The 23,703-nt window shown below is 36.5% G+C and overlaps 1 protein-coding gene across 1 annotated transcript; it reads right to left on the bottom strand.

The window, feature by feature from the left end:
* Positions 1-415: 415 nt before the first annotated feature.
* On the bottom strand, positions 416-6,562 carry LOC110897387 (basic transcription factor 3). Its single transcript, XM_022144137.2, has 6 exons — positions 6,450-6,562; positions 6,207-6,274; positions 4,447-4,595; positions 2,531-2,587; positions 1,831-1,869; positions 416-811 (listed from the first exon to the last, which is right to left on the bottom strand). The coding sequence occupies exons 2-6, from the start codon at positions 6,272-6,274 to the stop codon at positions 639-641; spliced, it is 486 nt and encodes a 161-aa protein (XP_021999829.2). The 5' UTR covers positions 6,450-6,562; the 3' UTR covers positions 416-638.
* Positions 6,563-23,703: the final 17,141 nt, after the last annotated feature.

Here is a 23,703-nt window from a genome sequence, read left to right as displayed (position 1 = left end):
GAATGCCCACTCCTGTCGTGAGCCATGTGGTACAAAGTTGCTCGGTTTAGAGTTGCGACCTCTAGACATGTTAGGTTAACATAATCATCGTGGCAAAGCGACGCCAAATATAAACAAAACCAGTAAAAGTAATCCTTTTAACTTGTTCGAATTGTAACGATCTAGCAATTATTTACCTTACAAAAAACATAATAAATATGATGATATGATGTGTGTCCTTGTCTTCGTAAACAATAATTTACAACAATCTAAGATCTCGTTAGTTAAACGCATCTATATAAAAGGCCGTTCAGCTGAGAACCACAAAAACCACAACGTATTTATAACAAGACGGTTACTTAGCCACCTTTGTTCATCTTTTATGGATCATGTAGAAGTTATGCGCAGTACTTAACTTATTAATGACCGTTGGAAATAAAACATAACCCGAATCAACCCATTTGTAAACAAAATGGTCAAAACCGCCAACTTTAGGTAACAACAAACATACATGAAATCTAAACCCTAAGGCCGAACAAGGTAATGTATAATCATAGGGTCTAGACTAAAAGACTAATAAAAATCATAATTATCTCTACAAGTTACGTAAAACATCAAAACAAATACAAAGAGCAACCAAAAGTTGGCTTAAAATAACCTTAAGATTTTTGTCCTTCCTCAGCCGCAGCTTCAAAGGTTTCACCGGCAACAAGTTCTGGAACATCGTCGTCATCGTCTTGTGCTGCGGCGGAAGTAGCGCCTTCATCTGCACCTGCGGACTGCTTCTGGAACTGCTCTGCTAACTTTCTTAAGTTATCCAAGTTATCCGGCCCTGTAAAAGTTAACCCATATTTCACAATCAAAAATGAGGTGGCAAAACGAGCGGATCAGAGGGTTGTGTTTGGATTAAACCCGAGCTTCGCTTATGAAGCTTGAGCCGACTGGCGAGTATAATCGAGCCCATTACTTATATAATTTTTATTTAATATATTAAATATAAATTTAACTGCTATAATTACTATCTATAAAATTATGAAAAATAACTAAATTATATATAAAATAATAATTATAACTGATATAAATAAATTAATTAATTAATAAAAACTTAGCCGAACTCAAGTTTGAGAAGTTACATATGAGCCGAGCTCGGGCTTTAGAAACAAAGCACGAATCAAGCTTTTATAAATTAAACTAGCTCGACTCGACTCGTTTACACCCCTATCAAATAGGATTGAAAAATATACTTTTACACTAGTAATAATTTCTTTAATAAAGAAATTTAGTATGCATGAAAAAGTGGAAAACTCCTTCAAATCGGTTCATTTTATCTTATTATCAACTGTAGCATCAAATAACAGGTTCACACTGCAGAATGTCATTTTTGTTAGTTTAATATATATATATATATATATATATATATTGCTGGTGTGCCATTTTAGTGTATATGTACATGCCACATATAACACGTCATTGAAATTTAATAATAATTTTTAAATAAACTTAAAAGATGTTATTTTTTGAAACTTGCAGATAAATTTATAAAAAAAAAAAAAATACAAATGCACTTTGGCATACATGGCATCAACCAGTGCAGTGCAACATCAGCAATTTACACATAAATCAGTAGAAACAAAGCTTAAAATATAATTTTCAAAAAAAAAATTAATTTAATTTTTTGCCCTTAAAAAATACTTTTAGCGACTTTTGACCCACTTATCCGATATGACATGTTTCCATTTTGGTTATGTTTACATCCTTCACCCGTTTGACCCGCTAAAGATGGTATGTATCCCAAATCACTTCATAAGTAAAGAGGTCAATATTATGCCAAAAAAAAAAGTTTAAACATACCCAGCTGGTTCAAAATTCCAGGAAGAATATCTTGTAAATCTGCAAAAATACATGACAATTTAGCAAGCAATTTTGTAAAGCTAACTAAACACACTGCATTACTGCATCCCAGGAGTTATATAAAAAGATATATCCACGTGGACCCATCATTGGCGCAGCTTCTATAGGGTGGGAGGGGGCTGCCGACCCCCGAACTTTTCGCTCAGTAGTGGAGAGTATGTAGTTTTCGTATAGAAATTTTTGGGTATATACGTTTTCGACCCCCCAGTCTTATAGAAATTTTTGGGTATATAAGTTTTCGACCCCCCGGTCGGAAATCTCAAGCTTTGCCACTGGGACCCACTAACATTTATGTCCATTATTTCCCTTTATAGAATATTTACAAATAATTAAAAACATCAATTACTGAAGCAATACTATATTATTAATCTACTATCTAATTTATTTGTATAAATCATATCAAGTTTCCAAACATTTAAGTGTCACTTTGGACGTTTCAACACGCTCAAACGACTTCATTTCCAGCTAGATTTTAATTTGTTTACTATTTAACTCATTGAAATTTAAGCTTGAAAGATAAACCAAATCAACCCCTCATTTCTCACCAGTATTACATGTGCTTCAATATGAAATAGTTAATTTCGGTAAACTCAAGAAGAACTATACATTGGTTGAGAGTAACGTTAAAAAGATAACATACTCTTCGTTTGTGGAGAACCGCTAACCACCCATGTGTTGGCAGCGATAGAGGCTTGCACTGAAAACAAACAAACAAAAATTGTACGTCGGTCAACTTAACTTTAAATAGACAGAAAATAGAAATAAGGTGACACGTGGTTTGTACTAAGAAAACACTAGGGATGTTCAGTAATCGATTAGGATTCAAGAAATTCAAAATTCGATTCAATTCGAATTCGGTTATCAAGCTTCGTAAACAGTTTTAAAAAATTCGAGTTTGATTCGATTCGAATTCAAGTAATCGAATACGAATTTATGAAATTCAATTCGATTCGGAATTCGAATTACAATTATGAATATATATATATATATATATATATATATATATATATATATATATATATATATGAGTTAATTTCCTGGATGGTCCCTATGGTTTCACGTTTTTCACGTTTTTTCACGTTTTGAAAACAGCGGGTATGCTCCCTATGGTTTGTTATTTTGTTACTCGAATAGTCCCCTGAGTAGATGTCAGTTAGTTTGGAAATAGCAGGTATGCTCCCTATGGTTTGTCATTTTGTTACTCGGATAGTCCCCAGAGTAAATGTCAGGGGACTATCCGAGTAACAAAATGACAAACCATAGGGAGCATGCCTGCTATTTTCAAAAGGTGGGGACTAAACGTGAAACCACAGGGACCATCAGGGCAATTAACTCTATATATATACATGAATATTATATATATACACACACATGTGGATAAAACCTTCTAGATTTGGGTTTAACTTTAAAAGCCCTTATAAATAATTTGTAGTAGCTTTAAAAATAAAAGTAAAAATCATTTACTGATTAAAGTAAAATTGAGCTAAATCGAATTTATTCGAATTTCTAATACAAATCAAATCGAGTTTCGAATTGGACATAAAATTCAAATACGATTTCTAATCAAATATATCATATTTTAATTGAATTCGAATACAAATTCATATAAAAAAATATAAACTCAAAAAATAGATTCGAATAGTTCGAAAATTCGTTATTCGATTCGTTGAACACCCCTAGAAAACACTGTGTGTAATTGTGTATGAGTTTGATAGCAGATGAAAAGAGAGGCGAATTTGTAAAAGAAAACTCTTTAGGTGGATGAGAACTTGAGAATAGGGGTGTTCAGAATTCGTTTCGAATACGAAAAATTCGAAATTCGTTTAAATTCGATTCGATTATCAAGAATTCATTTCGATTATAAGAATTCGAATTCGAGTCAATTCAAGTCAAGTAAATCGAATACGAATTTACAATTTCAAATTCGATTCGATTCGAAATTGGAATAAAAATTATATATTTTTATTTATTATTTTTATATATAAGACATTTATAACTTTTATTAGGCTATACTATAATTATTTCCAAATCTATCAATAGATTTCTAACCCTAAAAATATTAACTTGTAATGTGGAGTGGTTATTCCTGACTTCTCGTTTTGAATTTTAGATTTATGATACTTTATTTGGAACTGTTTTAATATGATATCGTGCTTTATGGTTGCTTTGAAATTTATGTTTCATTTTGATAGTTTTTTACATGTTTTTAAAGAATCTAAAATCAAATCGAATTTATTCGAATTCGAATTTTTAATCGAATACGAATCAAATACGAATTGGGTTTTTTATTCGAATACGAATTCGAATCGAATTTGGTAGATTTTAATCGAATTCGAATCAAATACGAATTCAAGGAAAAATAAAATTTATTCAAATAATTCGATTCGAATAATTCGAAAATTCGATATTCGATTCGATGAACACCCCTACTTGAGAAGGATAGTAGGATACCCAAGTTTATGGGTATCAAACCCATACGCTTATAAACCAGAGATACTCGAACACAATCACATACCCTTAAACCAAACACCCTTAAATAGCACGGAAAGAAAGTACCTTTGGGGTTTTGGAACTGGATGACAGTTTCATCCTTAAAGATATTAACTTCCTCAATTGCTGGTATTGTGTTTACTCCGATTCTCTTCAAAGTGCTTTGCAGCCTCTTGTCATCTGTGGTGGTCGCTTTATGTACAGCCTTCTTCTTTCTGCAAACAACAATTTAGATCAAATGAACATATAAACAAGAATACATACGCATTCGAAAGATGTTTGATTTAATAAATTATCAGCACCAGGCAAGACTTTCAAATTGCATTAGTTAAAGATATGTTAATTTCTGATCTCGCGCTTTCAAGAACTTCTTATGTAATCATTTCAAATCAATCTAACTTTTCTACTTCAAAGTTCAAACCATCACACTTTAGTTGTAATCAATTTTTTTCTTCCAATAACATGCATCTAAATCGGATGTTGAGATACTAACAAAGGGCGCTCTTGTACTTCATAAAGGACAGTCTTGCTTGTTTCTTAAGACTACTTACCGTTATACTATAAAGACAGAAAAGCTTGGTCTCGGCGTTTTGGTCCCAAAAGCCTAGGCTCGAGTGGCACATCCAAGTACAAACATATAAGCTTTATTAAGAACCTATTTATCAAGTAAACCTTTCATACTTTCTGAATCCCTTCTATTATTTTTACATGCAAACCTTCTACGAACCGTAATTTTGGCCAAATTTGACCCAGAACTACATAAGGCACGCCTTCATTCCCCTAACGCATTTTCCTCAACGCCTCGCGCATTAAGCACGTCTCAGGAATCTTTTCAAACCAAGAACAGAAGCAGTTCAGCATTTTGATATGTTACAAACTATGCAGTTATAGCGGTCCAAAATCGAATAGCGGTCAAGGTCTGCTATATGATATATAGGTTATAGCGGTGGTATAGCGGTAATTTTTATACCATGCATAATTTATGTGTATATATATATAGAGTAAATTACTTTTTGAGTCCTTGTGTTTTAGTGTTTCTAACCATTTGAGTCCAAAATCAAAATGTTTAACGCCCTGAGTCCCTAGACGCTTTTTTTATAACCATTTGAGTCCAAATTTTAACCTTTTGAGTCCAATTTTTTTACAAAATTGGACTCAAACCGTTATAAAATGAACAAAATTGGACTCAAAACGTTATAAAATAAATGGCTAGGGACTCAGTGCGTTAAACTTTTTGATTTTGGACTCAAGTGGTTAAAACCACTAAAACACAGGGACTCAAAAAGTAATTTACTCATATATATAAATATATCCTTGAAAAATATTAATAGTAATATCAAAATTCATAGTAATATCATTCCATTACCTTTGAAAAACACTAATAGTAACTTTGAAGTATTTAAATTAAGAATAAACACAATCAAACACCTACCTGTGTTACTATGTTGCCTCATTCTACTGCGTTACCGCTATAACCGCTATATAGGTTTCCAAATAGCGGTATTTAGCACCGCTAATAGCGGAACCACTATAGGCCACCGCTATTTGGACCGCTACACACCCTGAGGTCCGCTAACCGCTATAGCACCGCTGTTGACTGCTTAGGTAACAAACCACTGCGCTTACGATTATCCACATATGTGTGAGTGAATTAGTCAAATAACAGTTTTAAGTACTTATCTGATCATATTTACTATTATTATTACTACTTATCTCCTGAATCCTTAAACAAGACAAACCATCAAACACTCAAAACTGCTTCATCTAACTATTCTATTTTACAACAACAACAGAAAAATCAAATCATAGTAAATTGAAAAACAGACCTTCTCACACTACCCTTCCCACCGGTGCGAACAGCACCGGCCATCTTCATCAGCTTTTCCACATTCATCTGCCACAAATCACCAACAAAAACCGTGAATAAACAGCTATCAAACCCTAAATATCGCCTTTTTTTCAAAAATCGCAAACAATTGGTGTATCAATCGAGCAATCGCACAATTGCAGCTCATAGTAGTCAGTAATCGATTAAGGAAAGTGATAATGAATTCGTAAAAGCGATTTACCTTTGAGATAATGAGATAACAGAGAGATGAATAGTTGTAGATAGTGAGTGAGGATATGAGAGTATGAAACCCTAGGTGTGAATCTTTTGGGGGTTTTATATACGGCACTAGATCTGGAGTAAATAGTTTCATGTTGCTACCCTCTACTATAGTAAAATTGCACATACAAGAAGTTAAGATTGGTCATATATGACCACCAACAAAGAATTAACATTCGATTAATTAATTAAAGAGTAAATTGCCAAAATCATCTATCATTTAGGTATATTTGTCATTTTCATATAAAACAACTTTTTTGTATCATATTACCCTTCACTTTTGAGATTTCTTGTCATTTTCTTCCAAACGTCTTACTTTTTTGCCAAAATCGTCCCTGAGGTTTGGGATTTTTTGGTCATTTTCATCCAAATGTTTGATATAAAAAATAAAGCAAATTAAATGTTTGGATAAAAATGTCAAAAAATCCCAAAAGTGAAGGACTATATTGTATAAAAAAGTTGGTTTTGGATGAAAATGACAAACATAACCAAGCCTCAGGGACGATTTTGATAATTTACTCTTAATTAAATAAATGAATATGAATACGGACTGTGTTTGTGAATGTTTGGTAATATGTTCGTATACATCTGATCTTGGTTAGTTGTTTAGTTATGCTTAGTCATTAAAGGTTTTTAATATTCTTGATTATTTATGTTAATTATTAATGTTTATTTTATTAACAGAATGGGTATGGTACTAAATAGCATGTGTGAACACGCACATGAGTGACCATACCATAGAAGCAACGTCATCAAGGCAGAATATGAACATTGGTAGACAAACCTAGCGGGACACATGGATTATTTCTGACAATGACAGGGATAGTACATAAGACAGCTAGTACAAAATGACGACACGTGGCACCAACCATCGGTCCTCAATCCCTGTCGCATGATCCTCAAAGGACGACTAGCGACAACCTGAAAGAAGTACTAAGAGGTGCTGAGGTGGAATGAGTAACACCATGCCACGTCAGCCCTAATCCTGGTTAATGATTTTGCCCTGCTAGAGGAGACCCAACGGATACTCTCCGAAAATGACAGCTGGCTAAGGCCCAGTTGGCTTTTCCCTTTTGGCTATAAATAGAGAAGTTCAACCTCAGGTTTAAGGATCGTTCTCTTACTATCTCACTTAATACACACACTTATTATCCTCAAAACAATTTCTTATTCTCACACCGAAAGGTGCTTACAAGGAGAACCCCCCAACTTCTCCTCCTTGTAACGAGCTTACGGTGTGGTGGTGTTTTGCAAGACTAGATTCAGTTCGAACAATTGTTAGGCGAGGAAAAAAAGAAGATTAATCTATGTGAACGAGACTAATCCCACAAGTTAAACGCTCGGGTTAACTTGGTGTTTCTTCATTGGCGTCCACCGATTTTTACTACTATTCATCTTTTTCTTTCTTCTTTCCTTGACACGCCACGATAGCTGATCAAGGAGCTCCTTTTTTGCACTTCGGGTCAAGCTCTCAGCAGGCTCCGGGTACGGACAACGCGCACGTCCAAACCCCGTATGCTGACGAGTACACTGAGGGCATCTTTACTGAGGGTGGGGTTACACATGCGCAAGGCAGTGCTGCGTGTGGCGCATAACAGCAAACTCCGATAAACCAGCATGGGGGCCCTCCGCTCAAATCGCGTCGCTATTACCAGAAGGGGAGACTCCTGCTTCGTGGTTTATCTCAAGTTGCGCTGAATGCGGTATGCGCACAATTATGTGCCCAAACGCCAACTGCCACACAACAGACGCCTCAAATTTAAGTAAGTCCAAGGGTGCTAGACTACGCCTCCCCGCCACGTGATCGTGCACGTACAGGAGGAGACTAGCACTAACATGATGACTCTTACTATGATGTCACGAGAGACAAGAACCAACACATGGAAACGTGAAAAGACGTACAATGATCATATGTGCTAGAGGACTCCCGTTCAAGGCCGACTGAGCCCCCGTCGTGCCGCACATGACGAGCAATACGCGTACACGGGGGAGTCGCATCCCACATACAGAGAAGGCGATAGGTCCATCGTTTTCGACAGGAATCATTCATGAACATGCTCAATGTTAATCGAACAAACATGAATAGGGCTTCCTTCGGTTCGTATAAAGCCCTACATATATGTGATCAATTAGCAAAATAGGTCCTTGAATTGTGTTAAGACTCCCTCAAGAAATATGTTATTATACAAAGAATGGTCTAAGATGTATTTCAAATAAGTAGATTGATGTAAAAGATATATATTGAAAGCTGGAATGTTAGCCTTAAAATAATGCTTCTCAAAGCTAAGCAGAACCACAAAACGCTTATGGTTAACCTTGGAGTAATTATACTACGAATATTTTGACAACGAGTTGATATTTGAAACGATATCTCTGGCACAACTTGTAAGTCCCAAATTCGTAGGTCGATTCTGCTAGTGATAATCTAAACACTAATTAAGATCTTAAACCTCATCAGATTGATGTCAGAACCCTAAATGTGTAAGAAGACGAGGAATACAATCACACGATACTCATAACTTCAATAGATAATAGACTACAAGGTTTACAATAGTCCCCCCCCCCAAGGTTTACAATAGTCCCCCCACAATTTATTACAAAACCCTAAGATTCAAATATACTAACACACACTTAAAGGTGAGAATGTATCCAAAAAGTCAAACTGACAAATCAAGCTATTTATGGACATACTAAAGTGTCGCATATTATTATTATTCGACACTTATGAACAATGCAACATTGAGAATGTCACATATTATAACAACCCTCCAAAAATTATTTCCGACACTCCTAATATGTTTAGAGTACTCCTATACGTCCTAAAATACATCCCGTATGCGAAAACCGGGCCCAAAATACCTTATATAATTAAAAATTAAAAAAAACAAGAAATTAGTGGTGCTCGCGGGCCGCGTAGACCATTAGGGTCTCTTACGCGGGGCGCGACAGATAGGTGATCAGGTTGCACCTGGTGCTGCCACGTGTCGGGCTGTGTGTCGAGCCTATAGTGCTGACTGGTCATAGCTAGGCCCTACAACCCCATGTCGTGGGCCACGTAAGACCTTGGTGTGGTCTTCGCGGGGCTCGACAAACTCGAAATCAGGCACTATATATAGAGGTCGTCGGCCTCAGTTCACAATTAGTCCCGCAATCAAATTTCTCTCTAAATTTCTGAATATTTGAAGTAGTATCGGGCATAATACCCCTTAATTAGCGAAGCCCTGCCTCGTTGTAAGTATCATAACCCCCGGTTACGTATTAGATACGCTGCCCGATTGATCTAGGGTTCCGTAACGGCTGTCGTGGTTCTGCCCGACGTAGTCGTTGGAATTCTGTCTCGGGGAGGGTATTATTAATGTAAATATTGGGTTATTATACTAACGCGTGTGCATTTGTATAATTAATAGATAATCACTAGGAAATCCTAAAGAAAAACCCTAAGATAGCTATGTGAGTAATCTCCTTTTTTGTAAACCTTTTTGCAAACTGTTTTTATAAATTCTCAAATGTTTTACATTATACTAAACAGTGATTGAGTATTTGTATTCTACAATTATCATCGGTATGTTGGGGTTTTGTATACAAAATTTGTTACTACACTGTGAGTAGTAACATGACCACAAGTCGGGTTGACAGTACCGTGGGTGGTAATTAAAGTAGATGGAAACAAATCTAATTGCGCGACCGCCCTCAATACTGTAAAACGGTTTTACCTGTCTTGATTAAACTGGGATTCACTCACCAGTATTTCCCACTTACAAAATGTTTTTAAACGCGTTTCAGGTAACAAAATGTGAAAGCCAAATAGAAGCCAGCTGGACAGCACTGAAGGCTTGGAAAAGTGGCTATTAAAGTTACCTAAATAAAGAGATGTTTTATTTAAATAAAATAGGGTTTATCCCTATGAAAATGTGTGTACTGGAAACTTGGGATTTTCCCATATGTTTAATATTATAAAAGCGTTGTATTTTACTCTGATAAAATATTTCCTAACTACGGTCCTGATGTAAATTCCGCTGCCAAAATGATAAACACTGATACCACCAAAACTGGTCGCGGCCGCCCGTTCCCGGGTAATTAGGGGATGGGAGTTACGACAGAAGGTAGTATCAGAGCTAAGCCACTGATTCAGCCACAGAAGTGTTCTGCTGACACCAAAATTTATTCAATATGTTAGGAAATAATCTATGGGATTTTGTGCATATCTGTATATTATTGTTGTGTGTTATTTGACTATTTGTTAGTTACAGTATGAGCGATCAAGGACCTTCCGACGCCTACCGTCAGTTATCCAGCTCACAAAGGGACGAAGGCACCTCTTCACAGCCTATCCTCTCAGGGTATTCGGCTGACAATGAAGACGGGATATTCATGTTCAAGGCCCAATCTGAAGAGGATGAAAGAGTTACAACAGCAGCGAGCTTTAGCAGCCGCTAAGAGAGAAACAGATGCCCACACTCAGGGTATGCTCAATAGGAGTCTAACAAACTTCCACATATAGCAACTACAGCTGCAGACCCTAATCTAGAGCAACTCATAGCACCCCAGCCCTTACCACTGTTTCCCACACAGCCAATGGAAATTGAAGCCAACCCAGAAAACCAATTCCCAGCACCAACCTTTGACCCAGCTGAGATACCTAGAGTACCAGCACCCAATCCCTAAGACCCAGACTACGACCCGTGGTTTGACGACCATAGGGATTACCAGCAACGCTACCCAATACCAGAAGAACCTATGCCAAACCTAGCAGCTTACCCAGACCTGGACCCTCTAGACCCCTACTATGATAATGACCAATACATCAGGGAGATTCTAGAAAACCCTTACCCCTACGAAGAACCCATGCCCTAGTTCCCAAACCCAGTATCAGCCCCTGCACCACCAATGAATGCTGAAAATGTGCAAGAACTCCGAACCTTTGGTGAGGAGATTTTAGAAGGAAGCGAGAGGATGAGGCAAATAGGAGAACGACTCGTCTGGAAGTATGACGAGCGTAATAAGAAGTTCTGGATGAACCCATACCAGTAATAATAATAAATAATAAAATAATAATATATAATATGTGTGTATGTTTAAAAAAAATAAAATAAATTATATAGACAATAGCTACGGATGCATAATAGTATTTTAATTTCAATTTCAGTTGTATTTTAATATATATGGACGCATAATATATAAAAATAGAGTAAGTCGCAATGTTCGACGATTTTGATCAATATGCATGTTGTGTGATCGTTTGCATTAAATATTATTTTGTGATATTAATATGTGGTAAATGTTTAAAATTCAGATGGACAACGAAGTGAACCAGGAAAACCAGAATAACGATAACCTGAATAACAATAACAATGGAAACCAAGTGGATAACAGTGCCATCCAACACATAGTGGCACAAGAGATTATAGATGCAATGCCATATATTATTAAAACGGTTAAGGAAGCAGATAATAAAAGTAATAATGGCAGTAAACGACCTACTGAACCGGAACATAGCGTAAACAATGGACCCATACTTCAAGTGCCCATTCCCAAAAGAAGAAGAACCATGTCTTATGGTTGTTCTTATAAAGAATTCTGGTCTTGTAAACCAATGGAATTCTTGGGCAATGAAGGGGTCGTTGCAGCTCTACGCTGGATAGAAAAGACTGAGGCAGTCTAAAAAATAAGTAAGTGCGCGGAAGAGGATAAGATAATGTTTACCTCCAATCTGTTTAAGAACTCAGCATTAGAATGGTGGAACACTATCCTCTAGTCTAGGGAAAGTCACAAGGTTTACAATATGGAATGGGAGGAATTTAAGAACATGAAGGAAAGGAAATTATGCCCTCCCAATGAAAAAGAACAGATAGCGAATAAGTTCTTAAACCTTAGAATGACTGGAGTGGATAGTAAGGGTTACACTACATTATTCTTCGAATATGCTAGGATAGTACCAACCCTTGCATCACCTGAACCAGTATTAATCACCCGTTACATATGGGGATTAATCAGCAAAATTAGGCATGTAGTTAAGGCGGCTAGACCTCAAACTATAGAAGAAGCCGTAGAACTAGCAAACACCTTGGCTGATGAATTAGTACGCACATGAGAAGAGGACCAGAGGAGGAACCTAGCTCAAAGGCTTACCCAAGAATTTCGTTATGGAAATTCCAACCGTGGGAAAAATGTAGGTTCTACCTCTGCACCTTATTGTAAGGCCTGCAAGAAAAAGCACTCAGGAAAATGCTCCACCTACTGTAATTTCTAGAAGATACCGGGACACAAGGAAGAAGATTGTAGGAAGAAACCTAGTAATGGAGTATGCTTAAAGTGTGGAGAAAAGGTTCACGTCAAGCCGAACTGTCCGAAACTAGCTCCAGCCATGAATAACAAGACTGCTAAAAATGCTAGAGCATTTGTTATGACTGCAGAAGAAGAAAAATGATCCCAGACGTGATAGCCGGTATGTTTTTAGTTGATGATATTTTTGCTAAAGTATTATTTGACTCTGGTGCAAACCAAAGTTTTATTAATACTTCGTTTTGCAAACTTCTCAATCAACCATTAACTAAACTCCCACGAGAATGTCTAGTAGAGACAGCAAATGGGGAAACCATTAAGATTTCTAAAATCTTATAGGGAGCAAGAATAGAATTGTTAAATCAAAAGTTTATTGCAAATCTTTATACAATGAATCTGGCAGGATTTGATGTTGTATTAGGAATGGATTGGTTAATAACCAATAAAGCCAGTATCCTATGTGATCAAAAGTTAATTCAAGTAAATTCACCAAGGGGTGAAAAGATCACAATTAAAGGAAATAAGCCGTCTAGATCCACAAAATTCATCTCTGTAATGAAAACAACAAGTTATGTAAGAAAAGGATCATTAGTGTATTTGATTTCCGTAATCATTAACACTAAAGGAAAAGAACTGAAAGATATTCCAGTAGTATCTCAGTTTCTAGATGTGTTTCCAGAAGAATTATCAGGACTACCGCCAGATAGGGAAGTTGAATTCAGAATCCACCTGTTACCAAGGACAGCACCAATTGCCAAAGAACCCTACCGCTTGGCACCAGCAGAAATGCAAGAGTTAAAGAAACAATTAGATGAATTGTTGGAGAAAGGATTCATACAACCAAGTTCATTGCCATGGGGAGCGCCAATCTTATTCATCAAGAAGAAAGATGGGTCAATGCGTATGTACATTGATTACCGAGAATTGAACAAGGTCACGATTAAAAATCGGTACCCATTACCAAGAATCGATGATTTGTTTGATCAGTTGCAAGAGCTCGATTTTTCTCTAAAATCGATTTACGCTCAGGATATCATCAATTAATGGTACCGGAAGAGGACATTCCTAAGACCGCATTCAGAACAAGGTATGGCCATTATGAATTTACTGTCATGCCATTTGGTTTAACCAATGCCCCAGCTGCATTTATGGACATGATGAACCGAATATGTAAGCCATATTTGGATACATTCATATTTGTCTTTATAGATGATATTCTCATTTCCTCTAAGAGTAAAGAGGAACACGCAGCGCATCTGCATGCACTTCTAAGTTTATTAAGAAAAGGAAAGCTTTATGCAAAGTTTTCGAAGTGCGAATTTTGGTTAGAGGAAGTGCAATTTCTTGGACATTTAGTTAATCATGAAGGAATTCATGTGGATCCTACAAAGATTGAGGCGATTACCAAATGGAAAACCCCTGAGTCACCAACCGAGGTTAGAAGTTTCTTAGGATTGGCCGGTTATTATAGAAGATTTATTCGAGATTTTTCTAGAATAGCCATTCCCTTGACTAAGCTAACCTGTAAATCTGTTAAGTTTGAATGGGGGACCAAAACAAGAAGAAGCCTTTAGAATTCTTAAGCAAAGATTAACCAACGCACCCATACTAGTGTTACCAGAAGGAACTGAAGACTTTGTAGTCTATTGTGATGCTTCTAAGTTAGGTTATGGATGTGTGTTGATGCAACGACAAAAGGTTTAGCCTATGCCTCTAGACAACTTAAGAATCATGAAGAGAATTATTCAACCCATGATCTAGAATTAGGAGCCATAATTTTTGCCCTTAAAATTTGGAGACATTACCTTTACGGTAGTAAGTTTACCATTTTCACTGATCATAAGAGTTTAAGATATGTCTTCGGGCAAAAGGAGTTGAATATGAGGCAAAGACGTTGGATGGAGATACTTAGTGATTATGATTGTAATATCTAGTATCATGTGGGAAAAGCTAATGTAGTAGCTAATGCTTTAAGTCGAAAGTATCATGATAAGCCAAAAAGAGTACGTTCTCTTAAATTAAATCTACAAGTAGATTTAAATGAACAGATTAGAAAAGCACAAGAATCAGTAATCGAGGATGATACTGAAAAGTTGAAAGGAATGATTAAGGAATTAGAACAAAGAACGGATGGAATTTGGAGATTCCCTAAGAAAAGAATGTGGATACCTAAATTAGGAAACATATGCCACCATATATCAGAAGAAGCCCATAAGTCTAAGTATACGATGCATCCTGGAATTGATAAGATGTATCAGGATTTAAGAAAGAATTTCTGGTGGATAGGAATGAAGAAAGATATAGCAGCCTATGTTTCTAAATGTTTAACCTGTTCACAGGTTAAAGCTGAACATCAGAAACCTCAGGTTTGTTGCAACAGTTAGAGATGCCAGTATGGAAATGGGAATTGATAACAATGGATTTTGTTACCAAATTACCTAAAACAAGAAAAGGTAATGATACAATCTGGGTGATTGTAGACAGGCTAACCAAGTCAGCTCATTTCCTACCAATGAAGGAAACTTTCAGTATGGAACAGTTAGCTAAGTTATATGTAAATGAAATAGTTTCATTACATGGAATTCCTTTATCCATTGTTTCTGATAGAGATAGTCGTTTTACCTCTCATTTTTGGACAAGTTTCCAAAAAGCAATGGGAACTAAGCTAAATCTAAGCACAGCCTACCATCCTCAAACAGACTGACAATGCGAAAGGACAATTCAGACAATAGAAGATATGCTTAGAGCTTGTGTAATTGACTTCGGAGGTAATTGAGACGACCATTTACCATTAATAGAATTTTCTTATAATAACAGCTATCACACAAGTATCAATGCTGCACCATTCAAAGCACTTTATGGAAGAAAGTGCCGAACCCCAGTCTGTTGGGCAGAGATTGGAGAAAAGCAACTATCCGGACCTGAGATAGTACAAGAAACAACCGACAAGATCATTCAAGTCAAGGAACGACTGAAAGCAGCACGCGATCGGCAGAAGAGTTATGCTGATAATAGGCGAAAGCCGTTGGAATTTCAAGTAGGAGAAAAGGTATTATTAAAAGTTTCTCCTTGGAAAGGAGTTGTAAGATTCATCAAAAGGGGAAAGCTAAGCCCCAGGTATGTTGGACCTTTTGAGATTATCAAAAGAATAGGACCTGTAGCCTATCAGCTACAACTGCCAGAGGAAATGGCAGGAATACATGATGTATTTCATGTATGCAATTTCAAAAAGTGCTTAGCTGATGAATCACTAGTAGTAACTCTTAAGGATATAGAGGTAAATGAGCAGTTAAAATTTGTAGAAAGACCTCTACAAATTTAAGATAGGAAAGTCAAGAATCTCAAGCACAAGAGATTAGTTCTAGTCAAAGTGAAATGGGACTCCAAAAGAGGACCACAATACACTTGGGAGTTTGAATCATAGATGCAAAGGAAATATCCACACTTATTCGAGTAGACCTCGAGGACGAGTTCTAAAACAAGGTGGGGAGGATATAACAACCCTCCAAAAATTATTTCCGACACCCCTAATATGTTTAGAGTACTCCTATACGTCCTAAAATACACCTCGTATGCGAAAACCGAGCCCAAAATACCTTATATAATTAAAAATTAAATATAAACAAGAAATTAGTGGTGCTCGCGGGCCACGTAGACCTTTAGGGTCTCTTACGCGGGGTACAACAGATAGGTGATCAGGTTGCACCCGGTGTTGCCACGTGCCGGGCTGTGTGTCGAGCCTATAGCGCTGACTGGTCATAGCTAGGCCCTATAACACTATGTCGCAGGCCGCGTAAGACCTTGGTGTGGTCTTCGCGGGGCGCGACAAACTCGAAATCAGGCACTATATATAGAGGTCATTGGCCTCAGTTCACAATTCGTCCCGCAATCGAATTTCTCTCTAAATTTCTGAATATTTGAAGTAGTATCGGGCACAATACCCCCTAATTAGCGAAGCCCTGCCTCGTTGTAAGTATCATAACCCCCGGTTACGTATTAGATACGCTGCCCGATTGATCTAGGGTTCCGTAACGGCTGTCGTGGTTCTGCCCGACGTAGTCGTTGGAATTCTGTCTCGGGGAGGGTATTACTAATGTAAATATTGGGTTATTAACTTATTATACTAACGCATGTGCATTTGTATAATTAATAGATAATCACCAGGAAATCCTAAAGGAAAACCCTAAGATAGCAATGCGAGTAATCTCCTTTTTGTAAACCTTTTTGCAAACTGTTTTTACAAAACCTCAAATGTTTTACATTATACTAAATAGTGATTGAGTATTTGTATTCTACAATTATCTTCGGTATGTTGGGGTTTTGTATCAAAATTTGTTACTACATTGTGAGTAGTAACATGACCACAAGTTAGGTTGACAGTACCGTGAGTGGTAATTAAAGTAGATGGAAACAAATGTAATTGCGCGACCGCCCTCAATACTGTAAAACGGTTTTACCTGTCTTGATTAAACTGGGATTCACTCACCAGTATTTCCCACTGACAAAATGTTTTTAAACGCGTTTCAGGTAACAAAATGTGAAAACCAAATAGAAGCCAGCTGGACAACACTGAAGGCTTGGAAAAGTGGCTATAAAAGTTAACTAAATAAAGAGATGTTTTATTTAAATAAAATAGGGTTTATCCCTATGAAAATGTGTGTACTGGAAACTTGGGATTTTCCCATATGTTTAATATTATAAAAGCGTGGTATTTTACTCTGATAAAATATTTCCTAACTACGGTCCTGATGTAAATTCCGCTGCCAAAATGATAAACACCGATACCACCAAAACTGGTCGCGGCCGCCCGTCCCGGGTAATTAGGGGATGAGGGTTGCGACACATATAACAAAACTTTCTAATATTGAACCTTGTCTTCATAGTTGTGTGTGCGATACTTCGACTATCGTATGGAGTGTCGCAAGTAACCTTCAAAATACAGTTTATTCAAATTCCAACCCATCTTTTAGATGATCAGTATACAACAGCCTTCCAAATCAAACATAACCAGTCGACCTGGTCTCAAAAGTTGATCAACAACAAAGAGGGGAGATGAGCTGCATCCATCTTTACAAGAACAAAATCTCGTGCGAAGTGTATGCAACATTCAGGGAGTGACAACTGTCATTTTTAATTCAAGGCAGGAGGGGTAATGTGGCCTTTTTCTCCCATGGAACTACTTCCCCTTTGTATTAAAAGACTATAACTTTTTCATACGATAATATTTGAAAATAAATTACATCATATTAACGAGCATTTCATTCCTTAAGTTGAGCGGACTATTGCTATAGTTTTCTTAGCTTTTTTTTAAAATTTTATTTTACAAGCTATAAAGTTACGTGATTTGTTTAACGTTGCGTAATTATGTTCAAGTACGTAATTACATACCATATGTGTAAGTAGTAGCAAATGCTCAATTTGACCCTACATCTATAATTATATACCATATGAAACAAGTATAATGTCAAGTGATCATGTATCATTACGTAATTACGTTATTATAATTTTTTTGATTGTATAATGTTTTCTTTTACTAAAGCTATGTTTATACATTCAATATAATGACAACTTAATTGTTTTTTATGCTATTACGTGATTAGATTTGTAATATAAGTTATTACGTGATTATAGATGTAGTGTTACATTGAGCATTTGTTACTGCTTTTGCACACATAGTATGTGATTGTTACATGGTACATGATTACTTTGATCATTTGTTATTGCTTTTGCATACATGGTACACGATTATTACATTGAGAATTTGTTAGTGTTTTTTGCAAACATGATACGTGATTCTGTATCTAGGTGTACATTTAAATATTTGGTACGTGATTTAGGTATTCGTTGATCATTTGGTACGTGATTATAAATGTAGTGTTACACTGAGAATTTGTTACTGCTTTCACATATGGTACATGGTACATGGTTTGGGTATTGACTGATTATGTTTTGGTACGTAATTACGTACTCGAACATAATCACGTAAGGTTACACAATCACGGTAACTTTGTAGCCTGTAAAACATTTTTTATGAAAGGTAATTACACTTTTCATCATTTATGTTTGTATCGGGTTGCAATGGATGCCCTTTAACTTCAATAATTAAAGTCACAATCATTTATTTGAAAAAACAATTACACTCTACGTCCTTTTGAAGTAACCTAGTTAAAATTTACAATTAAGTCTATTCTGTATTCTTGTTATTTCAAGCTTTTATGTAAAATGTTTCTTAATAAACATAACTAACAAAATTACATACACACAAGCTCGTTTCCTCCTTTTTAACTCTCTCTCTCTAAATTATAACAACCACCACTGCCGGTTACGACCACCACTGCCGCCAACCATCACCACCACTCCATTCCCATTTACATCATTGGAACCACCCAAATCGAAACCATTAAAGATTTAAATCTAATACTTTATGTCTGCCAATTGTTAATTGTTACATCAGAATTTATAGGAATCGAAGGTGGAGATTGCGCATGCCCTAATTATTATCAGTTTCACGTTGCTTTTGTCCAAACCCACTGGAACCTGGGTAAACCAAACTTGATCCCAAAAAACGGGACACAACAAACTCGATCCCGAGACTGACACAATCGTCGACTGTCCAGTTCTTGGGTTCCATTCTAGTGCATTCGGTCTCGGAACCACTTTGGTTTTGGTCAAATGTACACCATCTGCCACCAACCATCACCATCACTCCCTCTCTCTGTTAGATTTCAGATCAGATCTGAAACAGATTTGCGATGGTGAATCGGCCAACATCCACGCTCAAATCACCACCACTGCACCTCTCTCACCCACATCTGAACCGTTGTCCTCACCCCACACAGTTGCCACCAGTTTTTTGGCAGATTTATACAAGTAGGAACGAAGATTTAAGAGGGGGAGATTTATGGTGGTTACCTGAAAAACGACCAATGGCGGTGGATATTTATGGTGGTTTGGTTGTACCTGGCCAAATCAGGTGGCGTTCGGCGACAATGATTGGCTTCAGGTGGTGGTGACAAGCTTCATTGGTGGCGGGTAACCACCACAAGCGACAATGATTTGCTTCAGGTGGGTTGTTGGTGGCGGTGGAGATTTATAGTGGTTGTATCGGTTTGGAGGCGGTACTGTGGGGATGGTGGTGGCTGGTGACGACACTATGGGGTGGTGGAGAAAAGCTAGATAGATAAGAGCACTCGGGGCGGTGCGTGATGAAGCTCGGACAACGCGTGAAACTATCACGCTACACCGCCGCCGCCGGTTTTATAACGCGTGAACAATATAACGCGTTAACTGTGTCACGCGTTGAACTTTTGAAATTTTCGAACGTTGGTTTATTTGACCGTTTTAAAACGGTAACAATGTTTAAAAAAAAAAAAAAAGCTTTCAACCATTTATCTATTTAATATCTCCATTTTAAACAATTTTTCACACACCAATCTACATCCTTTAAACCCATTTCACAATTTTTATATCTTTCTCAAATGGAATTCCCTACGGATTCGACGTTTCCGATGTCTAGCGATACCGATTCCGAGTCGTCTTCCGACAACGACACGCTAAACTATTTTGTGTCGGTGTATAACGAGCTTGATGCCGAGTCGTCCCGCCCAAAGAAGAAGATGGTCGACCGTGATCGTATACGTGCCAACGAAGTTTTGATGAACGATTATTTTGTGGAAAACCCGCTATACAATGCCGAAACGTTTAGAGATCGGTTTCGTTTACCCAAAGAATTATTTTTAAAGATTGTTGGAGACATCGAAGCAAGCGAGGAATGGTTTCAACAACGTTACGATGCGAGGGGCAAACCAAGTTTCACGCCGATACAAAAATGCACGTCCGCCATTCGCCAACTAGCGACAGGTAACCCACCCGATCAATATGATGAATACCTAGCTATGTCTGAAAGAACTTCACGTGAATGTTTGCAATTTTTTTGCAATGCGGTCATTAAGTTGTATGCTAACGAGTTTTTACGTAAACCGACGAGCCACGACATCTCACGTATTTACGCCGCACACGAGGCTAGATGGCATTTTCCCGGGATGCTCGGTAGCATCGATTGTACACATATCGAGTGGAAAAATTGTCCAAGAGAGTTTCGAGGGGCGTATGTGAGGGGAGACATCAAAAGACCAACCATCATACTAGAAGCGCTGGCGTCGAATGATTTATGGATTTGGCATTCGTATTTCGGTGTTCCAGGTTCAAACAACGACATCAATGTGTTGCACACGTCGCCGTTGTTCCAAAGCGTAACGGATGGTACCGCACCTTCCTCTCCTTTCTATGTTAACGGTCGACATTACAGACGAGGCTTTTATCTTGTGGATGGTATCTACCCGTCTTGGTCTGTTTTTGTGAAAGCTCCCTCATTTCCTGTCGAGGCTAAAGAAAAGGCGTTCAAAAAATTGCAAGAATCGGCAAGAAAAGATGTTGAGAGGGCATTTGGTGTTTTAAAGGGTAGATGGGGTATACTACACCGACCGGTTCGTTCGATGACCAAGAAATCAATACATAGCATAGTGTATGCATGTATCATATTGCACAATATGCTGATCAAACACGACGGACGTGCAATATCCCCGGATTGGGTGCCGGATCCTCCTACACAAGTTCAAGTTCCACAAGATATCCATTTACAATTGCGTAACGAAGAAACTCACTTTCGGTTGAGATTCGATTTAATCGAACTAGTAGGTTCTCTAGGTTTGGAGTTTCCGGATTCGGACGAGGAGTAGGTTTTTTTTTTTTTTTTTTTTTTTTAAATTGTATGTTTCTAGTATGTTAAATTGAAGTAGTATGTTTTAAATTTAATGAAATTTTTAATTTTAGTGTTTTATTATTAATTTCTAATTTAAAATAAAAAATAAAAAAATTAGTGAAATTTATAATTTTAAAATTAAAATTAAAAAAAAATTGGGAGTGATAGAATTCCATCACTAGTGATTCCACCCCTCCTACATTTCTATCACTAGTGATGGAAATTTGGTTGATGACATGACATGATTTTATTGGACATTGAGAGTGATAGATTCTATCACTAGTGAACAACCCCTCCTCCCCTAAGGAATTGAGAAAGAGAAAAAGAAGAGAGTTGTGAGAGAGAAGAGTTATAAGGGGGAAGAATCAGGATGTGAAAGCACATAAATACCCTTATATGTGGTTCACGTAACATCATTTAACATTTAAAATTAACCAGGTTAGTGCAAAAGGACGTAGAGTGTAATGATTTTTTCAAATACAGAATTGTGACTATAATTATTGAAGTTAAAGGGCATCCACTGCAATCTCATACAAACATAAAAGACGAAAAGTGTAATTTATCCTTATAAAAATTAAGAAAACTATAGTAATAGCATACTCAAATTAAAGAGAATAAAATGCTCGTTAATACGGTGTTTTTTAAATCAAGGGGAAAAAAGTTCATGGGAAAAAACACTATAACACCCTTATTCTATTTGTTTTTTTTAAGGGAAATTGGCCTGTAATAATCCCACCTAGACCTTATTGGCCATTAATAATCCCACCTCAGAATATTCCCCCCACCAGTCCCACCTTTCACCTATTTTTCCTACAATGGTCCCCGGTTAAAAAAACTTAACGGAGTTAAGCTTTTTTCCAAATTACAAATAGATTTTTTAGGGCTTTTAATTAGAACGATGATACGAGTCCATTGATGTAAAACTTACTTCGAAATGGTGCTCCAAGTGACTTGATTTTGGTTAATTGGAAATTTAAACACCCGAATTGAAGCGCCGTTTTCATCGTTTGGTGCACCGTTTCGAGGCAAGTTTTACATCAATGGACTCGTATCGTCGTTCTAATCAAAAGCCCTAAAAAATCTGTTTGTAATTTGGAAAAAAGCTTAACTCCGTTAAATATTTTTAACGGGGGACCATTGTAGGAAAAATAGGTGAAAGGTGGGACTGGTGGGGGGAATATTCTGAGGTGGGATTATTAATGGCCAATAAGGTCTAGATGATTTTATTACAGGCCAATTTCCCTTTTTTTAATTGTAATACTTTTTAAATTACGTAATTGTCATTACTTTATTTTGTATTTTGAGTCATTGATCTTAAGAATCAATTGATCAATAAGATCAGTGGATGTGGATTTTGCGTACACTTTGTACCCAAAATCCTCTTGTACTTTAACCACACATTTAATAAGAGAAAATGATAAAAATGTAATAGTTAGTTGGTTAAGTGATTAAATATATATATTGGACTAAATTATAATAATTTAAGCATGAAACTAAAATAACAAAGCCAATTCCTAACTAAAGTTCGAAGGCATGTGGGAACGCAAAAGAGCAAAGCATGAATTATGAGTTATGAGCTATTTGAGATTGACACGCTAAATGGTTAAGCCAAGTATAAACAAGCTATAGTTCGAGATTCAAAGAACAAAGCTTGACTAGGCTCGTGATCTTAGACAAACAAAACATGACAGAAGCCTTCTTTAAAGTTCGTAGACACGCAGAAACACGGCATGACTTAAGCTTTATGAGCTATCCGAGATTGACGCGTTGATTGCTCAACTTGAGCAGAGCATAAACAAGTATGAGTCTTAAGTTTTGTATGACAAGCTAACAAAAAATAATAGTAGTAGTAGTAGTAGTACTACTACTACTAATAATAATAATAATAATAATACTAATAATAATAATAATAATAATAATAATAATAATAATAATAATAATAATAATAATACTAATACTACTAGTAGTAGTAGTAGTAGTAGTACTACTACTACTACTAATAATAATACTAATAATAATAATAATAATAACAATAACAATAACAATAACAATAACAATAACAATAACAATAACAATAACAATAACAATAACAATAACAATACTAATACTAATACTAATACTAATACTAATACTAATACTAATACTAATACTAATACTAATAGTAATAGTAATA

This window comes from Helianthus annuus, chromosome 13 (genome assembly GCF_002127325.2).
Source record: "Helianthus annuus cultivar XRQ/B chromosome 13, HanXRQr2.0-SUNRISE, whole genome shotgun sequence".
In the NCBI taxonomy this organism is placed as follows: Eukaryota; Viridiplantae; Streptophyta; class Magnoliopsida; order Asterales; family Asteraceae; genus Helianthus; species Helianthus annuus.
This window is presented reverse-complemented; position numbering and strand designations above follow the sequence as displayed.